The 21,266-nt window shown below is 42.8% G+C and overlaps 1 protein-coding gene across 1 annotated transcript in view; it reads left to right on the top strand.

The window, feature by feature from the left end:
- Positions 1-10,070, top strand: part of LOC106576204 (A-type voltage-gated potassium channel KCND2) — a 167,913-nt gene extending 157,843 nt beyond the window's left edge. The window contains exons 4-6 of the mRNA XM_045699791.2: positions 4,433-4,528; positions 4,791-5,023; positions 5,977-10,070. Of these exons, the coding sequence (XP_045555747.1) occupies positions 4,433-4,528; positions 4,791-5,023; positions 5,977-6,154 (507 nt within the window). The 3' untranslated portion in view covers positions 6,155-10,070. The remainder of the gene's footprint in view (positions 1-4,432; positions 4,529-4,790; positions 5,024-5,976) is intronic.
- The last annotated feature ends 11,196 nt before the right edge of the window (positions 10,071-21,266 follow it).

Raw genomic sequence — 21,266 nt, 5'->3', positions numbered from 1 at the left:
CAACAGAGCTGTATGTGGTGGCGGCGTGATCCTAGGGGGAAAAAAATCACTCTCGCTGTAAGCGATGTCTGTGTGGGTCTAAGAAGGGAATGGAATTCGCAAACATGCTGCTATTCACGCATACATACTGTACACACTCCAGCAGAGATGGAAACAGCAGAGAGTGGGTTGTTGGGGTACACACACAGAGTGTAGTGGAGTTTACATGGAAGATAACCAGGCTTTTGTGTTTGTGTGTGTGTGTACAAACTCAGTGTGTATGTGGGATAGTGTATGGTCATGTGTGTGTGTCTGTGTGTCTGTGTGCTTCCTCTGGTATGTTAACCGTAATGGGCCATACGGGACCACCCCGACTTCCACATCAATAATTAGAGCAACACAGAGACGTCTCTATGTGTGAAGGAGTGGGCTACACACATCATATTACAAGATAATTCATGGTCCCTCACTCTTAAAGACGTCCTCCAGTCATTTTATTACTTTTCCTTTATCCCAAGTATGAATACAGTAAAAGTACACACACTAAAGGGTAAAAAAATAATGTGTTTAGTGTCTTTTAGACACAACTGCAAACTTCCAGGAGTCGGTCTGATGGTGACTTTGTGATGTCATCGACCTCCACCCTTGCTTGAGGAACAATACAGGAGCAATAGGAACAAAAGATGAAAGCCCCCTCCACTTGTGTAATGACTTACCTGGACCACTTATTGCGATGTGCCTTATTGAGATTGAGATGCGCCGAAAACAACAGTGAAATGCTTACTTACAAGTCCGTAACCAACAATGCTTTAAGAAGTTTTAAGAAAATAAAATAAATAAGTGTTAAGTAAAAATAGATAAGTACATGTTTTTTAAATATAAAATAAAAGTAATTAAATAAATAAATAAAGAGCAGCACTAAAATAACAAGCGAGGCTATATACAGGGGGTACCGGTACAGAGTCAATGTGTGGGGGCACCGGTTAGTTGGGGTAATTGAGGTAATATGTACATGTAGGTAGAGTTAAAGTGACTATGCATAGATTATAAACAGAGAGTAGCAGCAGCGTAAAAGATGGGTCGGAGGCCGAGCAGTTGCCATACCAGGCTGTGATGCAACCAGTCAGGATGCGCTCGATGGTGCAGCTGTAGAACCTTTTGAGGATCTGAGGGCCTATGTCAAATCTTTTCGGTCTCTTCAGTCCCCTTGAGTAAATGAGGTGAAAAGGAGACTGGAGTAGGACTTTAAATTAGATCGCTAAATCCACACAGGAGACTTCATCAGACAGACAGACAGACAGACAGACAGACAGACAGACAGACAGACAGACAGACAGACAGACAGACAGACAGACAGACAGACAGACAGACAGACAGACAGACAGACAGACAGACAGACAGACAGACAGACAGACAGACAGACAGACAGACAGACAGACAGACAGACAGACAGACAGCCGAGGAAAAGGGGAGAAGAAAGGGAGCAAGAGAGAGAGAGAATGGTGGGAGAGAGGGAAGGAGAGAATGAGAGAGAGAATGGTGGGAGAGAGGGAAGGAGAGAATGAGAGAGAGGGGGGAGAGGGGGAGAAGGAAGATAACTTAGCCCCTGTTGTGCGTCCAGTAAGTAGCTCCCTCCCAAGAACAACAATCTGTTATTCCATTTAGGAGGGATGATGACTGAGCTCTGGGGTTTGAATGGAAACATGGATGTTAGACAGAGATACAGGGATAGCTTGTGTGTGCGCTACTGAACCTCGCTGTGTTGTCCTCTAGCTGTGCTGGCGCATGCATGTGCCTGTCTGTACATAGTGGATACCAAGTTATTTTATTCACCAACACTCACCATAAAAGAGAGTGGCCTTGGATGAATTTATTTATTTTATTTATTTAACCTTTATTTATTCAGGAAGGGCTCATTGAGATTTAAAATCTCTTTTTCAAGAGCGTCCTGGCCAAGATAGGCAGCGCCAAGTCATTACAAAAATTACAGACAAACAACATGAAAAACTACAAGTAATCTAGTAAAAACCATAGAATTCACAAGAGTATAACAAAATCATAAAACAGCAAATTAAAAACATTGACAGGTCAGGGAATCAGTCTCAAGATCCTTCATCCGTGATTTAAAAACCCCAATCGGGACAAGTTCTTCCAGTTTAAAAGTATTTTGTAAGGCGTTTCAAGCCGATGGGGCGGAGTACATAAAAGCCCTTATACCAAATTCAGTTCGGACATTTGGAACAGTTAGCAGGATAACGTTCCGCGAACGAGGAGAGTACCCACCACATTTCTGAACAATAAAATTGCCCAAATAAAATGGTAGTTAACCCAAATTGGCTAAACCCAAATAAAAGTATACCAGTGACTGAGCCTACGAGTGACTAGAGAAGGCCAGCCAACCCTGGTATATAAAGTGCAGTGGTGCGTAAGGGTTTTGCAGTTTAAAATAAATCTCAAAGTGCCATGTTAAAGGGTGTCAATTGATCTCAAACACTGAACGGAAGCGTTCATATATAAAATATCCCCATAGTCTAGTAAAGGCATAAATGTAGCTGATACTAGCCTCCTTCTGGCTTCAAAAGAAAAACAGGACTTATTCCTAAAATAAAATCCTAATTTCAGCTTCAATTTTTTTGTAAATTGTTGAATATGCATTTTAAAAGAGAGGCCATCATCAATCAAAATTCCAAAATATTTATGAGGTTACAACCTCAATCTCCTTGCCCTGACAGGTAGTAATAGGTGAATGGTTCAGAGGTCTATTTCTTGCTTTAGAAAACACCATTAGTTTAGTTGTCAGTATTGAGGATAAGCTTCAATTGACACAAGGTATGTTGAACAGTATAAAAAGCAGTTTGAATACAGCTGCAATACAAAGGTTTACATCTAGCCACTGTCAGATAGTGGGATTTACAGGCTTGGAATTTACATCTATGACTGGGGGACATCTTTATTGTCTTTCAAGAGCTATGGGTCTCTCTGTTTCATACTCATTCACACACACACACACACTCACTCACTCACACACTCACACACACACTCACACACTCACACTCACACACTCACACACTCACACTCACACACACATTCAGTGGCAGGCTAAATGCACATGTGGTTTTGTTCACAAACAGAAAACCAAGCTTGCTAGAATTGCCGCAAGGAAGAGTGGAGGGACTAACGCTTATTTGCAGTATAAAAGCAACGAGGTAACCGTGGATACGTAACCGTCGCCGAGTGGTGTTTTACTTCTTTAAACTTTCTTCTATTTATTTTATTTTTTTGCGGGGGGGGGTCCGTGAGATGCCGGTTAGTGCATGCCGAAACCCCGATGGGGGCAAGGGGATTCCCCCTTCCCCTCTCTCTCATTCAGAGCTGTTGCGTCTTCCATGGTGTCCCACCTCTCTAACGTCACTATTCACGACTTACCACCCACACTCTCTCTCTTTCTCTTATTCTCTCTCTCACCCCCACCAAGACTGCCCTGGGGGTCTGGTACCAACTAATGGAACTGGGGGTGAATGGCTGCGGCTCATATTCCGCTCCTCACCGGTGTCAGTGCACCCAATCCATGAGGCTTGGCCCCAAGGTGGGGGTGGGGGGAAGAGAGCGACCTCCCATCACCTTCGAATGGTGAAACGGGTCTCTCTGCAACCACCCTCATCTCTACTTCTCTGCTCTTGATTTTCTTTGTCTTCTTCTCCTTTTTCTGCTATTTCATTTCCATGTGTTTATTTTGTTCTCACATGCATTTTGGATTGCCCACGTTTTGGCACGCTATGGGTATGACATCATCAGAACGCGTCATGGATTACCATCACATGGAGGAATGAGATGCATGTCATCAGCCAGCGACTGACGCCACATGCGGGGGCGGGGTCAAAGTGACGCAGTGAAGCTTATTGGAGGACGATGTCCCACACATAAGTTCCAAGTTCTGAGTTCCAAATTCCACATGTCCGAAGAACAGGATTTTATAGACATTCTCCTTGGTTCATTCCCCTGCGTCTCATTGAATCCGGCCCAGTATGGAAAGGCTACGGTGTCTCTCGTGGGTCAAATGAGGCTTGAGTCAACACTGACCAACAGAAAAACAGAAAGACAGACACAAACATCAGGACAAATAGGCCTACCAGTATACACATCAACAACAGACGTGTTGAAATGTTTTTGTTGTTGTTGAAAGGCTGAGTTTGAACCATTGAGTGATTCATCAAAAACAATGGGAGGACATTGAGCTTGGAGGGGGAGATCAATGGAGATGGACAGACCTAATGTTCTCATATTGTTCCTGTGCCACAGCAGAAGGTTGCAATAACGTTGTGAGAGCATTAGCCCCGTCCCTCTCTGTCTCCTGCTCTGGTTGGTTGGTCCGCTGTCTACCCCGTGGAGGGACATGTTTTGTAGTCTGTTTAAAGTGTTAATATGCATCCATCTTTGTTTTTGTGCCCAAAAGGCATCAAAGGCAGCAGGCCAGGCGCTGGTGTGCAAAGCCAACCCCATGTTCGATACGCACCACAATCACCTATTGCACTGCCTGGAGAAGACCACGGTAAGAACAATGCTTTAGAAATGACTGTGGTGGAGAATTGGAGATGTATCCACTACTGTTATCTATCTATGTTCATGAAAGCAGAAGCCATTAATTAAGAGTAGAGTATGGTATCCATATTAGGAAGTCATCAGATTTCAGGCAAAACTCCTAATATGGATGCCGTAGTTGGCACTTTTGCTTTGGCTTGATCCTTGTCCACAAAAGTAACATGTGGTCTCTCTATCTCTCTCTCTCATTCCATCCTCCCCCTCTCCCTCAGAATCATGAATTTGTGGATGAGCAAACGTTTGAGACCAGCCTACTGGAGGTTTCCATGGCGAAGCACTCCCCCTCCCTCTCCTCTGGCTCCTCCTCCCAAGGCCTGTCGTGCTGCTCGCGACGCAACAAGAGGAAGAGCTTCAACGTGCCCAACTCCAACATGACTGGAGGGCATAGGAACAGCATCCAGGAGCTGAGCACCATCCACATCAGAGAGAGACCCATCACTAACAGGTACAGACATACATGCAGTGTACCCACACATGAACAGTACCTTCTCTATTTTTACAAATGATTTCCCACTTGTTTTACAAGAAGCTAAAATGACTATGTAAGCTGATGATTGCACACGCTACACATCAGCACCTACAACGAGCGAGCTCACTGAGACTCTTAGCAGGGCTTTACAGTCAGTATCAGAATGAGTAATTAACAATAAATTGGCCTTAAATCCATCTAAAACTCTTGGTTTCATATTATTTATTTGATGTATTTATTTATTTGTATTTAATGTTCTTGTTGAACTGTTCTGTACTTGTTGATGTATGTTTTATGTGGACCCCAGGAAGAGTAGCTGCTACATCTGCAGTATCTACTGGGGATCCTAATAAACTTAACTAAACAGTATACAAACACACACACTGTATACAGACACATACACATATTCACGAATAGAATGAAGGACCGATCGACAACAGGTACACACACACACACACATCTACTTTATACATATTCATAGATCACATAATATACACACAAATATGCATTCATAGTGGTTGCTATGGCAGCAGGGCACACACACACACACACAAACACACACTGTGCAAGTTTCTTCCCATGGTGAGTCAGTGTGTTGGTATGCTGGCTATGTCCAGCAGTGGCATGGTGTCCGTGTATGTGTGGTCCGACTGGTCTGGTCTGGGAACCCTGGCCATGGAATTGACAGTTGTCTTCTCTCTCTGTGTTACTAAACACTGGACCACTTTCTCTCTGGCTGGCCGTCCTCTCTTTCTCTCTATCCCTGTCTTTTTCACCTCTCCTCCTCCTCCTCCTCCTCCTCCTCTATGTCTGCCTTATTTTCTCCATCTTTTTCTGTACTTTCCTGCCTTCCTGTTTGTCATCCCCTATTTTCTCAATTGTCCACATTTTCTCCGCCCTCCCTTCCCTCCCCCCCTCTCTGTCTCCAGTCGCTCCAGTCTAAACGCTAAGTTTGAGGAGACGGTGCCTCTGAACTGCAAGCAACCCTACATCACGGCGGCCGTCATCACGCTGCCCATGCCGCCCGTCACCACGCCCGAGGACGACGGCTCCTCCTCCTCCCCAGACTACTCCCAGGCCAACATCGTCAGGGTGTCCGCCCTCTAGGCCCCTCGCCCCACCCCCCACCATCATCATCATGGCAATCCTAAGATGGAGAGAGAGAGAGAAAGAGATAGAGAAGCGAGATCCTTTCCTGCTCCAATCAGAGAACGGCGTTTGCAGGAGGGGAAGGGGTAAGGGGAGGTGTGGTGGTTAGGGGGGACAGTTTAGAGGGGGCAAACTAAGGCTGCAGGACCCTACACGTCTGTTCTTTTGGTGAAATAACGCTGCAGTGTAAAGCTGCAGCACAAAGCCCCGCCTTGGATTTGTTGGTGGGGAAGAGACTGTGTTGCCATGGCGACTGAGATTAGCGCCTAGCAACGGACACACAAATGGAGAGCATTTAGCCACCTGGCTAACTAACTGCAGCTACTCCTTCCAAACACTCTTCAAGAGAAAACTCACCATTACTATTTTTTCTATATTGTGTGTCTTTAAATGTGATGTCTTAAAACTGAAATGGGGGAGGTGGAATTTGTTTTGGTTTTTATTGTTTGTTAAGGCCGTGATTTTGACTACAGGAGATGTATATTTGTATGTTCTGAAATGTGTGGAGTAGGAGAGAAAAGAAAAATACTTTTAAAATATTTTGACAAAAAGGAGAGCAAGGGGTGTATGCACTGTGTGTGCATATGTGTGTGTACATATGTTCCTACCTTATCAGAACCAGAATATCCGGACAAGTCACCAAAATGTCCTGACAAGGTAGGAAAACAAGAAATTGTTTGAAAAGTCAGGACGAAATTTGTTAAAATCCAGATTTTAGGCTTAAGGGTTAGGTTTATGGTTTGGGGTTAGGTTTAGGGTTAAGTTTAAGGTTAGGGTTAGGAGTTAAGGTTTCAGGGTTAGAGGTTTGGGGTTAAGGTTAGGGTTAAGGTTAGGTTAAGGGCAGAGTATGTGAGTGGAGTGGAGCAGAGTGCCCAATTTGACTGGAGCACAGAGCGAGATTCCCAAAGGCTGGAGCATCATCCTTCTCGCCCGCTTCAATTTCACTCCAGTAGCGCTCACTTCATGAACTCAGGTCATGTCTGGCCCAGCATGCATTTGTAGTCTACTTGTGTGCTGCTAAAGCCCCTTGCTTTAACTACTGTCATTGAGTTCGCAAAATATTTCTGTAAAGAAACTGATAAACACACAGGTGCTAAATCAAGGTGTCTTACAAAGATGAGGACCAAGATCAAGAGAGGGAGTGCAGTGATGTAGTGTCCACAACTAAAGAATCATTGTGGAATCTGAAAAGACACATGTCCCGAAAGCATGATGGTGTACTTACTACGGGCACATGCTAAAAGAAAGGAACGAGGTGGGTAACTAATTAAAGTGTGTCATTGTAGCAAAGTATTTATCAACTAAAAATCAGATCTCCTAAAAGTTTTTGCTCTATTATCTATACAATACAACACAATTGATTTTGTCCCAATAGGCCTGGCATATTCCAACTTTCAAGGAGCCTTCTGTTTTGATTAGCATTTTTCATTGAATTTGTATTTAATTCTAAGTAAGTCACAGTCGAAATGCGAAATTTATAGACTATAATGATTTAATACAACAAAATATTGTTTAAATGCTGAGCGCTTAATGTCCCTGGCTCCCTACCAGCCTAGTGGGTAGCACTCGCAAATGCTTCACAATGTATTTCTTTGTAGGCTATAGCCTTGAAATAATTGAACTAATATAGCCTAAGTAATTCATTTCCATTTCTTCTTAGTCTCCATGTCTGGCTCCTGACCTATTTAGAATATGTATCAGTCTTGTAGTACTCGAGTCTCGAGTTCATCGGTCTTGGATACATTTGTACTCGGTCTTGACTTGTTCTAGGACAGTGAGGACTCAGAATTTCTTCCCGAGACCAGCATAGTAAAAAACAATCATAATTATCAGCTTCCATTCAGTCAGAACATAAAACCGCTTCACCAGGCCAAATATATACACTCCTTTCTGGAAACATTAAGACAGTATGTTAACAGTCTTTATATCTATAATATACATGTTTCTGCAGTGGTGAACCTATAGGTCTTCAGTGTGTGACAGGTTAGTACAGTGGTGAACCTATAGGTCTTCAGTGTGTGACAGGTTAGTACAGTGGTGAACCTATAGGTCTTCAGTGTGACAGGTTAGTACAGTGGTGAACCTATAGGCCTTCAGTGTGTGACAGGTTAGTACAGTGGTGAACCTATAGGTCTTCAGTGTGTGACAGGTTAGTACAGTGGTGAACCTATAGGCCTTCAGTGTGTGACAGGTTAGTACAGTGGTGAACCTATAGGTCTTCAGTGTGTGACAGGTTAGTACAGTGGTGAACCTATAGGTCTTCAGTGTGTGACAGGTTAGTACAGTGGTGAACCTATAGGTCTTCAGTGTGTGACAGGTTAGTACAGTGGTGAACCTATAGGCCTTCAGTGTGTGACAGGTTAGTACAGTGGTGAACCTATAGGTCTTCAGTGTGTGACAGGTTAGTACAGTGGTGAACCTGTAGGCTTTCAGTGTGTGACAGGTTAATACAGTGGTGAACCTATAGGTCTTCAGTGTGACAGGTTAGTACAGTGGTGAACCTATAGGTCTTCAGTGTGTGACAGGTTAGTACAGTGGTGAACCTATAGGTCTTCAGTGTGTGACAGGTTAGTACAGTGGTGAACCTATAGGTCTTCAGTGTGTGACAGGTTAGTACAGTGGTGAACCTATAGGTCTTCAGTGTGTGACAGGTTAGTACAGTGGTGAACCTATAGGTCTTCAGTGTGTGACAGGTTAGTACAGTGGTGAACCTATAGGTCTTCAGTGTGTGACAGGTTAGTACAGTGGTGAACCTATAGGCCTTCAGTGTGTGACAGGTTAGTACAGTGGTGAACCTATAGGTCTTCAGTGTGTGACAGGTTAGTATAGTGGTGAACCTGTTGGCCTTCAGTGTGTGACAGGTTAATACAGTGGTGAACCTATAGGTCTTCAGTGTGTGACAGGTTAGTACAGTGGTGAACCTATAGGTCTTCAGTGTGTGACAGGTTAGTACAGTGGTGAACCTATAGGTCTTCAGTGTGTGACAGGTTAGTACAGTGGTGAACCTATAGGTCTTCAGTGTGTGACAGGTTAGTACAGTGGTGAACCTATAGGTCTTCAGTGTGTGACAGGTTAGTACAGTGGTGAACCTATAGGTCTTCAGTGTGTGACAGGTTAGTACAGTGGTGAACCTATAGGTCTTCAGTGTGTGACAGGTTAGTACAGTGGTGAACCTATAGGTCTTCAGTGTGTGACAGGTTAGTACAGTGGTGAACCTATAGGTCTTCAGTGTGTGACAGGTTAGTACAGTGGTGAACCTATAGGCCTTCAGTGTGTGACAGGTTAGTACAGTGGTGAACCTATAGGTCTTCAGTGTGTGACAGGTTAGTATAGTGGTGAACCTGTTGGCCTTCAGTGTGTGACAGGTTAATACAGTGGTGAACCTATAGGTCTTCAGTGTGTGACAGGTTAGTACAGTGGTGAACCTATAGGTCTTCAGTGTGTGACAGGTTAGTACAGTGGTGAACCTATAGGTCTTCAGTGTGTGACAGGTTAGTACAGTGGTGAACCTATAGGTCTTCAGTGTGTGACAGGTTAGTACAGTGGTGAACCTATAGGTCTTCAGTGTGTGACAGGTTAGTACAGTGGTGAACCTATAGGTCTTCAGTGTGTGACAGGTTAGTACAGTGGTGAACCTATAGGTCTTCAGTGTGTGACAGGTTAGTACAGTGGTGAACCTATAGGTCTTCAGTGTGTGACAGGTTAGTACAGTGGTGGACCTATAGGTCTTCAGTGTGTGACAGGTTAGTACAGTGGTGAACCTATAGGTCTTCAGTGTGTGACAGGTTAGTACAGTGGTGAACCTATAGGTCTTCAGTGTGTGACAGGTTAGTACAGTGGTGAACCTATAGGTCTTCAGTGAGTGACAGGTTAGTACAGTGGTGAACCTATAGGTCTTCAGTGTGTGACAGGTTAGTACAGTGGTGAACCTATAGGTCTTCAGTGTGACAGGTTAGTACAGTGGTGAACCTATAGGTCTTCAGTGTGTGACAGGTTAGTACAGTGGTGAACCTATAGGTCTTCAGTGTGTGACAGGTTAGTACAGTGGTGAACCTATAGGTCTCCAGTGTGTGACAGGTTAGTACAGTGGTGAACCTATAGGTCTTCAGTGTGTGACAGGTTAGTACAGTGGTGAACCTATAGGTCTTCAGTGTGTGACAGGTTAGTACAGTGGTGAACCTGTAGGCCTTCAGTGTGTGACAGGTTAGTACAGTGGTGAACCTATAGGTCTTCAGTGTGTGACAGGTTAGTACAGTGGTGAACCTGTAGGTCTCCAGTGTGTGACAGGTTGGTGATTCTGAAAGGAACCGTAATACCAGCGCACTCATGTAAGAGGGAGCACTTTTAGTAAAACACAAAGGGCCAGTGGTGTAGTGGAGGCTATACGCAGGTATAAACCGTATGTACACATTTTTTTCAGTGGGCATTGTGTTTATTGACTTCTTAATCCCTACTGATGCGTATCAAAGTAGTGTAGTGGAGGTATACGACTTATCAGTTACGTAGTACAATAGAGAAATCATGCATAAAGTAGCCCACATAATCGCAAAGCACGTGAAATATATTCACATGCGCGCAGCACACATAGCCTAGTTTCAGCAGAATATTATCTGCAGGCAGCAAAAGTGTGCAGCTCTCAACTGGTTTTGGCATGGAGCAGCTCACAGAACAATGACATCGGTAGCCGGTAGGGTAGGAAAGACGTTTCAACTTTCTACCAGTAAGTGCTAACTAAGGCAACAATGGGTATGCAAACCAGGTATTGAAAAAAGTTTAATCCAAGGTGTTGGTTAGTAGGCTAGACATGGATGAGCCTGGGTGGACATAGGACCACCCAATGGGGAACCAGGCCCTGACAGGCCCACCCAATCAGATTGATGTGGTTTAAGCATTGTTGTGGACTTAGAACATCACATTTTAGTATATTTTCTATTAAAAAAAAAATTGTGTGATTTTGAGTGAAAATCTGATAAATCTATGGGAAACTCATTAAAAAAACATAGGAAACAGGGTTTTTCACACAGGGTGCCTTTCCTTCGCTAGGCAGGCCGTTTGGAAAGACAGCAGTCACACACAGCATGACGTTAAAGGATAAGCAGTCAATAAACTCGGACATAATAAACCAGTAGGTCCCAATCATAAGAATACAAAAACACAACCACTAAGCATTTCCCTATCAAAATGTACAACTATGACCTCCCATTGCAACAAACATTTCACGTTTAGCCCCGGTGACCTAAAGTTTAAAGTGGAACTAACAGCGTTGGAACTACTTTGCAGATATATGACAACAGACAATCATAATATCAGTCAAAAATAGTTTATGCTTCAAAACCAACTTTATATGATATTTTATAAATAGTTTAAATTTGAATCAACGTTCCATGACATAGAGTAAGGCATTGTTGGCAGAATATATGGATGCAGTTCAATGCATGATTAATATAATTCACCAATACATTTCTTGGTAGTCCAAAACATATTGCTGTTAGGTTGTAAATCACAGCTGTCCTGGTACATTGTTCGCTGCCTCCATTCTGGATGCACTGTTTCAGTTTCAATGACTCAATATTCTGGACAAAAATGGACAAATGTAACTCTGGGAATGTCAATACAATCAAACTAGCAAGGGCAATTGTCTCAAGTCAGTCATAACATGGCTAATAGGCTAGCATATCTATTTATGTAGCAGGCTAAAAACACGGAGCCTAAAGTTAGCTAGATAGCTAGCTGCTAGCGGGATGTCATGCCATTGGAGGAGTGGGTGAGTGACTGACTTTTTTCTCCTCATATCGGTGGCTATACACAGCTAGAGATGCAGGTGTCATTTGGTTAGCTAGCAAGAACTTGAATGAGTGTTACCCAGTTAGCATATCTCTTGCGTTCGCAAATTCACTCTGGCTATCTACTCCAATATAAGAGAGCTCTTGTCTGAGTGTGCCAGAGCGTAGAACAACTGATTAATTTACAAACGCGCAACACCCGCTGAATATGACCAGTGTCAGTAAACGTAGACAAAAAAAATTATAGTTAGTCAAGAACACTCTAGATAACATGTAAACAGCCTAACTAGCTCTGCTACGGTGAGTAAAATGCTCAGAGTGAGCTGTTCTCTCATATGTGTTTGGAAGTAGCTAGCTAGCAAGCTAGACAACTTTAACCAGTTAGCTTTGGTGCTTGGTTGGGACAAGCATGCATTGGCAGACAAGCTGTAGAAGGACGAGGAGGCTACAATTTTGTGGCTTTTGGCGAATGCCTTCTAATGATCTGAAGTCACACTGTTGCAACTGCCTGTAAACACACAGTCCAGTTCAAGGTGAATGACGGCAGGCCCATGTGACAAATGGCTTGTTTGTTTAAAGGCCTACTGTAGCTCTGATTGTCTATAGCGCACCGGCCTGTGTAGACTCCGGTCCTGGACAAGACCGATGTTTTTATTCAGTTTTATTTACTTTTTTATTTACTGCATTGTCCAAATGCACAGCCACTTTCCCACTCTATAATGCTATAGAATTTTAAAAAATGCCTTAGTATACATAATTCCCAAACATTCTAAGAATTTATAAAAATGTGATCGCTTGTCAGAAAATGTTTTTTAAAAAGTGTCATTCTTCCTTATTGTGTAGATGAACAGATTTGAATAAGATTTCATATTGCTAAAATGCTGTCAGCTCCACTTTAAATGCAGCAATGTTTCACACACCCAAGTTATTTTCAAAGATGGCTAACACCACAAACACGCTGCAATAAAAAACACAGTTCCACTCACCAGATGATGATCATTTGAAACTTAGCTTCTTGTTGACAGTTATTCTTGAAAAGAGAGAAGCTAACAAATTAGCAACAACATCCTCTTTGATAACACCTGCTGCAGCTGCTGCAAACTAGCCAACAACAAATGCTAGCTAGCTATAGACTGTGGGAAAACTACTGCTCGCTAATGTGCTAACCTGTTGGGTCTTCAAGAAGGCAGAAGTTTCCATACATTTTGGAAAAACGGTCCCACCCCTTAAGTCAAAATGTGATTGGTTGATTCCACTGTCACTCCAATATTTTGCCCTAATACAGTTGAATGGCAGAAACCTTTATCTAGCTTCTGATGGAATTGACAATGGATGTGAAGCTCCATGAGCGATGAGCGGGATTTCCTACCGCTCAACTCCGCTCACATACTCTGAATGAGGGTTAGGGAAAATAGGATTTTGAATTGGAATACAATTTTACTCCCCAAAAAGTCCTGAAAAGTGTGTGCGTGTGGGTGTGTGTGTGCATGGTTTCCAACCTTATCAGGATCACAATGTCCTAACAATTCACCAGAATGGCCTGATAAGGTAGGAAAACAAGAACATTTCTGAAAATCTGGACTTTTTTCATGTCCTGAATTTGCTGAAATGCTATTTTAGGCTTAAGGGTTAGGTTTAAGGTTTGGGGTTAGGATTTTGTGTGTGGCTGTGTGTGTTTGTTTTTAGTTTACTATTCTTGTGGGGACCAGAAGTCCTCACAAGGATAGTAAAACAAGGAACATTCGGACAAGTGGAAACATTTAGCCGGTCCCCACATGGAAAAAGGCTATTTTAAGGGTTAGGTTTAGGTTTAGGGTTACATTTAGGGTTCAGGTTAAGGTTAGGTTTAAGAGGGTTTCTGTTTGTGCTGGTATCAAACCTTGGGTTGCACGGACCTATTGCAACGTTCTGCTCTGTCTGAATATTGCTAATCAGTGTTAAGGTTAGGGTTAAGGGTTAGGAGTTAGAGGAAATAGGATTTTGAGTGGGAATCAATGGTTTGGTCCCCACAAGCATAGTAAAGTAAATAGGGAGGGCTACTGTGTATGTGGGCAGGGCTTTGTGTGTGTGTGTGTGTGTGTGTGTGTGTGTGTGTGTGTGTGTGTGTGTGTGTGTGTGTATGACCCCATTGCTCTCACCTGTATGCGTATGTGTGACATTCGCATGAGCAATAAGGGTTGAGTCCTCAGTGTGTGTGCTGTATATATTGGTGATCTAGCATATCACACTCTCCCTTTCTCTCAGAGCTGACTTACTTATGTACCTACTTGTATGAAAGAGATGATAGTTCCTCTCCTGTCCGTCCTGTCCTCTCTAACCGAATGGCCATTGTGAATACTGAATACCTTTGCTGCCATTTTGAAACTATCCTCTCTCCACCAGAGTTGACTACTTCATTTGTCGTGGTTTATCGTTCAAAGCAGCACCTACATGATGCCTGACCTTGAAATGGGTTTATTGTTTCTTTTATTGAGGGTTTATTGAGGTTTTTATAGATATATCGATGAGTTTATCCAAACTCCAATGTTGTGTTTTGTCTTGTTTTATGCAGCGTGGACATGCTAAAGCAGATTGACTGAGGGGACTAGAAGAGGTCTTATATGAACACACAGATATTTGAGTCCATTCCATTTTGATACAAAGATGATTTTCTTCTGAATATGGGGATAAAACTGTGATTTGACTTTTATTTTGAAGGTCTCTGTTCATTTGAAGTGCATGTTGGTTTGCTACAGACAGTATGAAGTTTGTTTTGTTCCTGATTTGTACCACACAAACCCCCACCAAATGGGGTGTAAAGAAAGCTCCTGTACCAGTCTACCAAACATGATTGACTGAAAGTGTTTATTGGGCTGTTGGGGTTTGACGCTCTATGATAATTCTATCTTGTCGTGACTGATAGGGCTCAGCTATCATCGTAGCTAGAACCCTCTCAGCGCTTGGCGGGGATGGAATCCTGTAACCATTCCAAATCAGTACAACGAAATCAATGCAAATGCATTGAATGACACTTTAATATCCAGCGAGCTGATTTAACAATATTCTATTTCTCAGCTGTGAGATCTCGAGAGGTTTAATCGAGAACTTGGCGTTTTCCTAATGACGATGGATATTTTTCTTTACGCTTTTATGTTTTCCAAGATGGCTGACGTCGGTGAACTGAACGTGGCTCTTGAGACTGCTGAAGCGAATGCCACACCCCCTGCTCCAACCCCGCCCCTTTCCCACCGCCCCGCCCCCAAGCCTGTCCACTCCACCATCACTGCTTGACGATGAGGTGACATATGCAACAATTTTTTTGTTTGTTGGTAAAGATATGCTTTGTATCAGAGGGAGAGAGAGTGGGAGGGCGGCAATAGAGAAACGCAAATACATATTTTTTAAAATATCAAATGATAAAATTATAACTGTCTTTTTTTTCATGTAAAAAGAAAAAAAGAATTACAACTGTTGCTAGTGCACATGTGCTGTAAATTGTTCTTTGGTGTAGTAAAAATCATCATGGTTTAGTCGTTTTTAAAAATCATTTACACCGAAGGTTCTAGTGTCTTATTTTAGTTAGCCTTCTGCTCCACTGCATTTTAAGAACGGGCTTAATATTTTTGTAAAGGGATTCTTTGAGAAAATGCATGCGTTTGCTGGAGAACTTTGAGTTTAGTGTTGCACAAGGACAGGCGTTGTCTCTGGGTGCATCCCAGATGCACCCAGATCCAACCCTATTCCCTATATAGTGCACTACTTTTGACCCGGGCACATAAGGCCATACGGCTCTGGTCAAATGTAGTGCACTATATAGGGAGTAGGGTACCATTTGGGACACAGCCTCTGTCTTTCAGTTTCCATGGCTAAGTGAAAAACCTTTGGGGTGAAGGAGTGTACTTGGGTCTTGTACATGAGATTATGTAAATTGAGGAAATTAAAATGATAATTATATGACGATTACTTTTGATCTGTTACAGCTCGTGTATATTAATTATTGAAAAGATATTAAAAAAATAAAATTCAATTGTTTCGTCCGGTGCAGTGTCTGAGTAAATAGAATAAATCATTGTCCTATTCAAATACTTATATAAGTGGTTGTCTTCTTTTGACATCAACATTTAAATGTTTCCAAAGTCAATGTACGGTCTGTTTTGTTCACCAATATAATGTACTGTATTGCTGCTTATACGCTAGGTTGTATACCCACCTTCTGCACCAAAGAACACATATTGCTGTTGATACACTATGTATAGTGCCTTCAGAAAGTATTCACACCCCTTGACTTTTTCCACATTTTGTTGTGTAAACAGGCTGAATTTAAAATGGATTAGTTTCCGGAGAGGAAGGAAACCGCTCAGGGATTTCACCATGAGGCCAATCAATGGTGACTTTAAAATAGTTACGGAGTTTAATGGCTGCAGGAGAAAACTAAAGATGGATCAACAACATTGTACTTACTCCACAATACTTAACTAATTGACAGAGTGAAAAGAAGGAAGCCTGAACATAATAAATTATTCCAAAACATGCATCCTGTTTGCAACAAGGCACTAAAGTAATACTGCAAAATCTGTGGCAAAGCCATTCACTTTTTGTCCTGAATACAAAGTGTTTTGTTTGGGGCTAATTTAATACAACACATTATTGAGTACCACTCTCCATATTTTCAAGCATAGTGGTCGCTGCATCATGTTATGGGTATGCTTGTAGAGTTTTTTTAGATAAAAAAGAAATGGAATAGAGCTAAGCACAGGCAAAATCCTAGAGGAAAACCTGGTTTAGTCTGCTTTCCACAAAGACACTGGGAGATTAATTCACCTTTCAGCAGGACAATAACCTAAAACACAAGGCCAAATCTACACTAGAGTTGCTTACCAAGAAGACAGTGAATGTTCCTGAGTGGCCGAGTTACAATTTTGACTTAAATCTGTTTGAAAATCTATGGCATGACCTGAAAATGATTGTCAAGCAACGATCAACAACCAATTTGACAGAGCTTGAAGAATTTCGAAAAGAATAATGGCAAATGTTGTACAATCAAATGTCGCACAATTGACAGAGTTATTTTGTGTAGATCGTTCATATGACAATGAAATCCATTTTAATCACACTTTGTAACACAACAAAATGTGGAAAAAGTCAAGGGGTGTTATACTTTCTGAAGACACTATATAATGATAGTCCTATAGCTGTGAGTGGGGACATGATGGGGTGAGGGGGTGCAGTCTTGTCCAATCTTAGCCATACAATATGGAGCAGGAGAGTCTATCTCCCAGGGTAATTTCTCTCTGCACTGTGAATGTATCAGAATATTTCTCATAAGGGAGTTGGCCTGTGTGTGTGTGTGTGTGTGTGTGTGTGTGTGTGTGTGTGTGTGTGTGTGTGTGTGGTGTGTGTGTGTGTGTGTGTGTGTGTGTGTGTGGCACATATTTGTCTATCTGTATTACCATATTTCTCATCAGGGAGTTAGTAATTGGTAATTGAGATGTTTTGGGAGAATGTATGGTCCCATCAGCTTCCCTGGGTGCATTGCAGATAACATGCATCAGGGGGAAAACTGAAGCGGGAATTACCCAAGCAGCATGCCAGCACACAGACTATTTCTGCCCCTGCTATTTTTACACAGGGGTCAGAGGTTAATGGTTTTATTTCTGCCGCTGGCTCCTTTTACTGTACACTGAGAGAGAAAGGGAGGGGAGAGAGAAAGGGAGGGGAGGGAGAGTATGTGTTTGTATCCCTCTGTCCCCATGTCAACTGTGAATTTGTCCTAAAGCAGTGACCCGCTTGTCTCCAAAGAGACTTGTGGGATTGAGACAGTGCTTTCTCCATGACTTCTCTACTGTTACTCAAAACTAAATCCAGAGAGCAAAATATCATAGATCTGTATCAATTATACAGATACTAAGAACAGAGGGAAAGGGATGTAGGCCTGATATATCTGCAGCATCAGTCAAAAGTTTGGACACACCTACTAATTCCAGGGTTTTTCTTTATTTTTACTATTTTCTACATTGTAGAATAATAGTGAAGACATCAAAACTAAGAAATAGCACGTATGGAATCATGTAGTAACCAAAATATATTTTATATTTGAGATTCTTCAAAGCAGCCACCCCTTGCCTTGATGACAGCTTTGCACACTCTTAGCATTCTCTCAACCAGCTTCATGAGGAAGTCACCTGGAATGCATTTCAATTAACAGGTGTGCCTTGTTAAAAGTACATTTGTGGAATTTCTTTCCTTCTTAATGCGTTTGAGCCAATCAGTTGTGTTAAGGCAGGGGTGGTATACAGAAGATAGCCCTATTTGGTAAAATACCAAGTCTATATTATGGCAAGAACAGCTCAAATAAGCAAAAGGAAATGAAAGTCCATCATTACCTTAAGACATGAAGTTCAGTCAATGTGCAGTCTTCAAGTGCAGTCGCAAAACCATCAAGTGCTATGATGAAACTGGCTCTCATGAGGACCGCCACAGGAAAGGAAGACCCAGAGTTACCTCTGCTGCAGAGGATGAGTTCATTAGAGTTACCAGCCTCAGAAATTGCAGCCCAAATAATTGCTTCACAGAGTTCAAGTAACAGACACATCTCAACATCAACTGTTCAGAGGAGACTGCATGAATCAGGCCTTTATGGTCGATTTGCTGCAAAGAAACCACTACTAAAGGACACCAATACTAAGAAGAGACTTGCTTGGACCAAAAATCACGAGCAATGGACATTAGACCGGTAGAAATCTGACCTTTGGTCTGATGAGTCCAAATGTGAGATTTGTATGTGTAGTTCCCACCGTGAAGCATGGAGGAGGAGATGTGATAGTGTGTGGGGTGCTTTGCTGGTGACACTGCCAGTGCTTTATTTAGAATTGAAGGCACACTTAACCAGCATGGCTACCACAGCATTCTGTAGCAATACGCCATCCCATCTGGTTTGCGCTTAGTGGGACTATCATTTGTTTTTTAACAGGACAATGACCCAACACACCCCCAGGCTGTGCGAGGGCTATTTGACCAAGAAGGAGAGTGATCGAGTGCTGCATCAGATGACCTGGCCTCCACAATCCCCCGACCTCAACCCAATTGAGATGGTTTGGGATGAGTTGGACCGCAGAGGGAAGGAAAAGCAGCCAACATGTGCTCAGCATATGTGCGAACTCCTTCAAGGCTGTTGGAAAAGCATTCCTCATTAAACTGGTTGAGAGAATGCCAAGAGTGTGCAAAGCTGTCATCAAGGCAAAGGGTGGCTACTTTGAAGAGTTTAAAATGTAAAATATATTTAGATTTGTTTAACACTTTTATGGTTACTACATGATTCCATATGTGTTATTTTATAGTTTTGATGTCTTCACTCTTATTCTACAATGTAGAAAATAGTAAAAATAAAGAAAAACACTGGAATTAGTAGGTGTGTCCAAACTTTTGACTGGTACTGTATGTGCTAGACAAGAGGAATGAAGAAGCTTACTGTCTGTACACCACACTGTTTCTCTCTCACACACACACACACACACACACACACACAGACAGACAGACAGACAGACAGACAGACAGACAGACAGACAGACAGACAGACAGACAGACAGACAGACAGACAGACAGACAGACAGACAGACAGACAGACAGACAGACAGACAGACAGACAGACAGACAGACAGACAGACAGACAGACAGACAGACAGACAGACAGACAGACAGACAGACAGACAGACAGACAGACAGACAGACAGACAGACAGACAGACGTATCCCACTAGGATGAATAAGTGAATTGACGTAGGAGGCAGAGAGGAGGGGAGAGAGAGCGACCAGCAAGAAAACAATATGTCTTTTGTAACCCACTGTGACAGCGGGGCTACACGCCTTTCCCTCTTTCATAAATCATATCTTTCACATTGTCAAGCAGCAAACAGAGCGAGGGAAGGAGGAAGGAGAAGGAGGGAGGGAGAGAGAGACAGCAGGGCCATCCATCCATCCTCCTCTTCTTCTAAACAGGCACTTTCTCCCCCTCCATCAAAAATATCTAAGAAAGTTGTTACTCAATATACGCTGGCCACCTCGCCTGTCTCTTTGAGACCTTGAACCAACCCATAACCACTTCCATACACACTTTCAGGTTTGTCCTTGCTGATCTGAAATGAGTGAAACTGTCAGAAAGCTGCCAACCTGGAGGGCTAGGTGTAGCTGGGACTATACTGCTGATACCTTTCTAATCCTCGCTACTACTTTTAGTGCATCAGTTAGGAGTCAATGGCCTATAGTTATGGGCATAGGGGTTAGTTTGGGATCGGCCTTTGCTTCTCCAATGAAGGGTATAGTTTGAAAGGGGACTCTGCTACCTTCATTCACCCTGCCCATACAGTACATCTCTGTCCCCAAGGAACCCTTAGGTTGGGACCAGCTGCATTTAAGCGTGACACCTCTGGAGTATCCTTGCTGAAAGCCATGGAAGACCAGAGTCCTTTGATGAGGGACTGCAAGGGGACACACTGCAAGGGGACACACAGCAAGGGGACACACAGCAAGGGGACACACAGCAAGGGGACACACAGCAAGGGGACACGTAGATAGAGTGCAAACACAAAATATAATCACCAGTGCCTTAAAGGATCTTAGGGGAAGTTTCTGACATTCAGTAGGTGATGACAGCTGCAGTTTATCGACTGCCCTTCTAGCAATAAATGCTATGGATTATCAATAGAACATTCATTGGGGAGGATGGGCTCATGGTAATGGCTGTAGAAGAATGAGTGGAATGGCATCAAACACATGGTTTCTATATGTTTGATGCCATTCCATTTGCTCCATTCCAGATATTATTATGAGTCATCCTCCCCTCAGCAGCCTCCACTGAAAGCAGGGTATGTTATTTCAAAATGAAAGACCATACTCTTCCACATATCATTCTCATAGTTCTCCCAGAATGAATTCTGTTCACTTCAAATGTATGATACGTTGTTTCGACTTCTGCCGAAGTCGGTCCCTCTCCTTGTTCGGGCGGCGTTCGGTGGTCAACGTCACCGGGCCTTCTAGCCACCGCTGATCCACTTTTCATTTTCCATTTGTTTTGTCTTTGTTTTACACACCCTGATTTCAATCCCACAATTACTGTTTCATTATTTAACCCTCTGTTCCCCCATGGGTTTTTGTGAGTGATTGTTTATTGTATTTTCGCTCTTTCGTGGTGTGCGTGTATTTGCTACTTTGTATATTTGACATTTTTGAGTAGGAGTACGTTGATTACTCATATCTGCTGTCCTGCGCCTGACTCTCTACACCAGCCACACATAGGACCCATTGCATACGTGC

Source organism: Salmo salar, chromosome 17 (genome assembly GCF_965601325.2).
Source record: "Salmo salar chromosome 17, fSalSal1, whole genome shotgun sequence".
NCBI lineage: Eukaryota > Metazoa > Chordata > Actinopteri > Salmoniformes > Salmonidae > Salmo > Salmo salar.
This window is presented reverse-complemented; position numbering and strand designations above follow the sequence as displayed.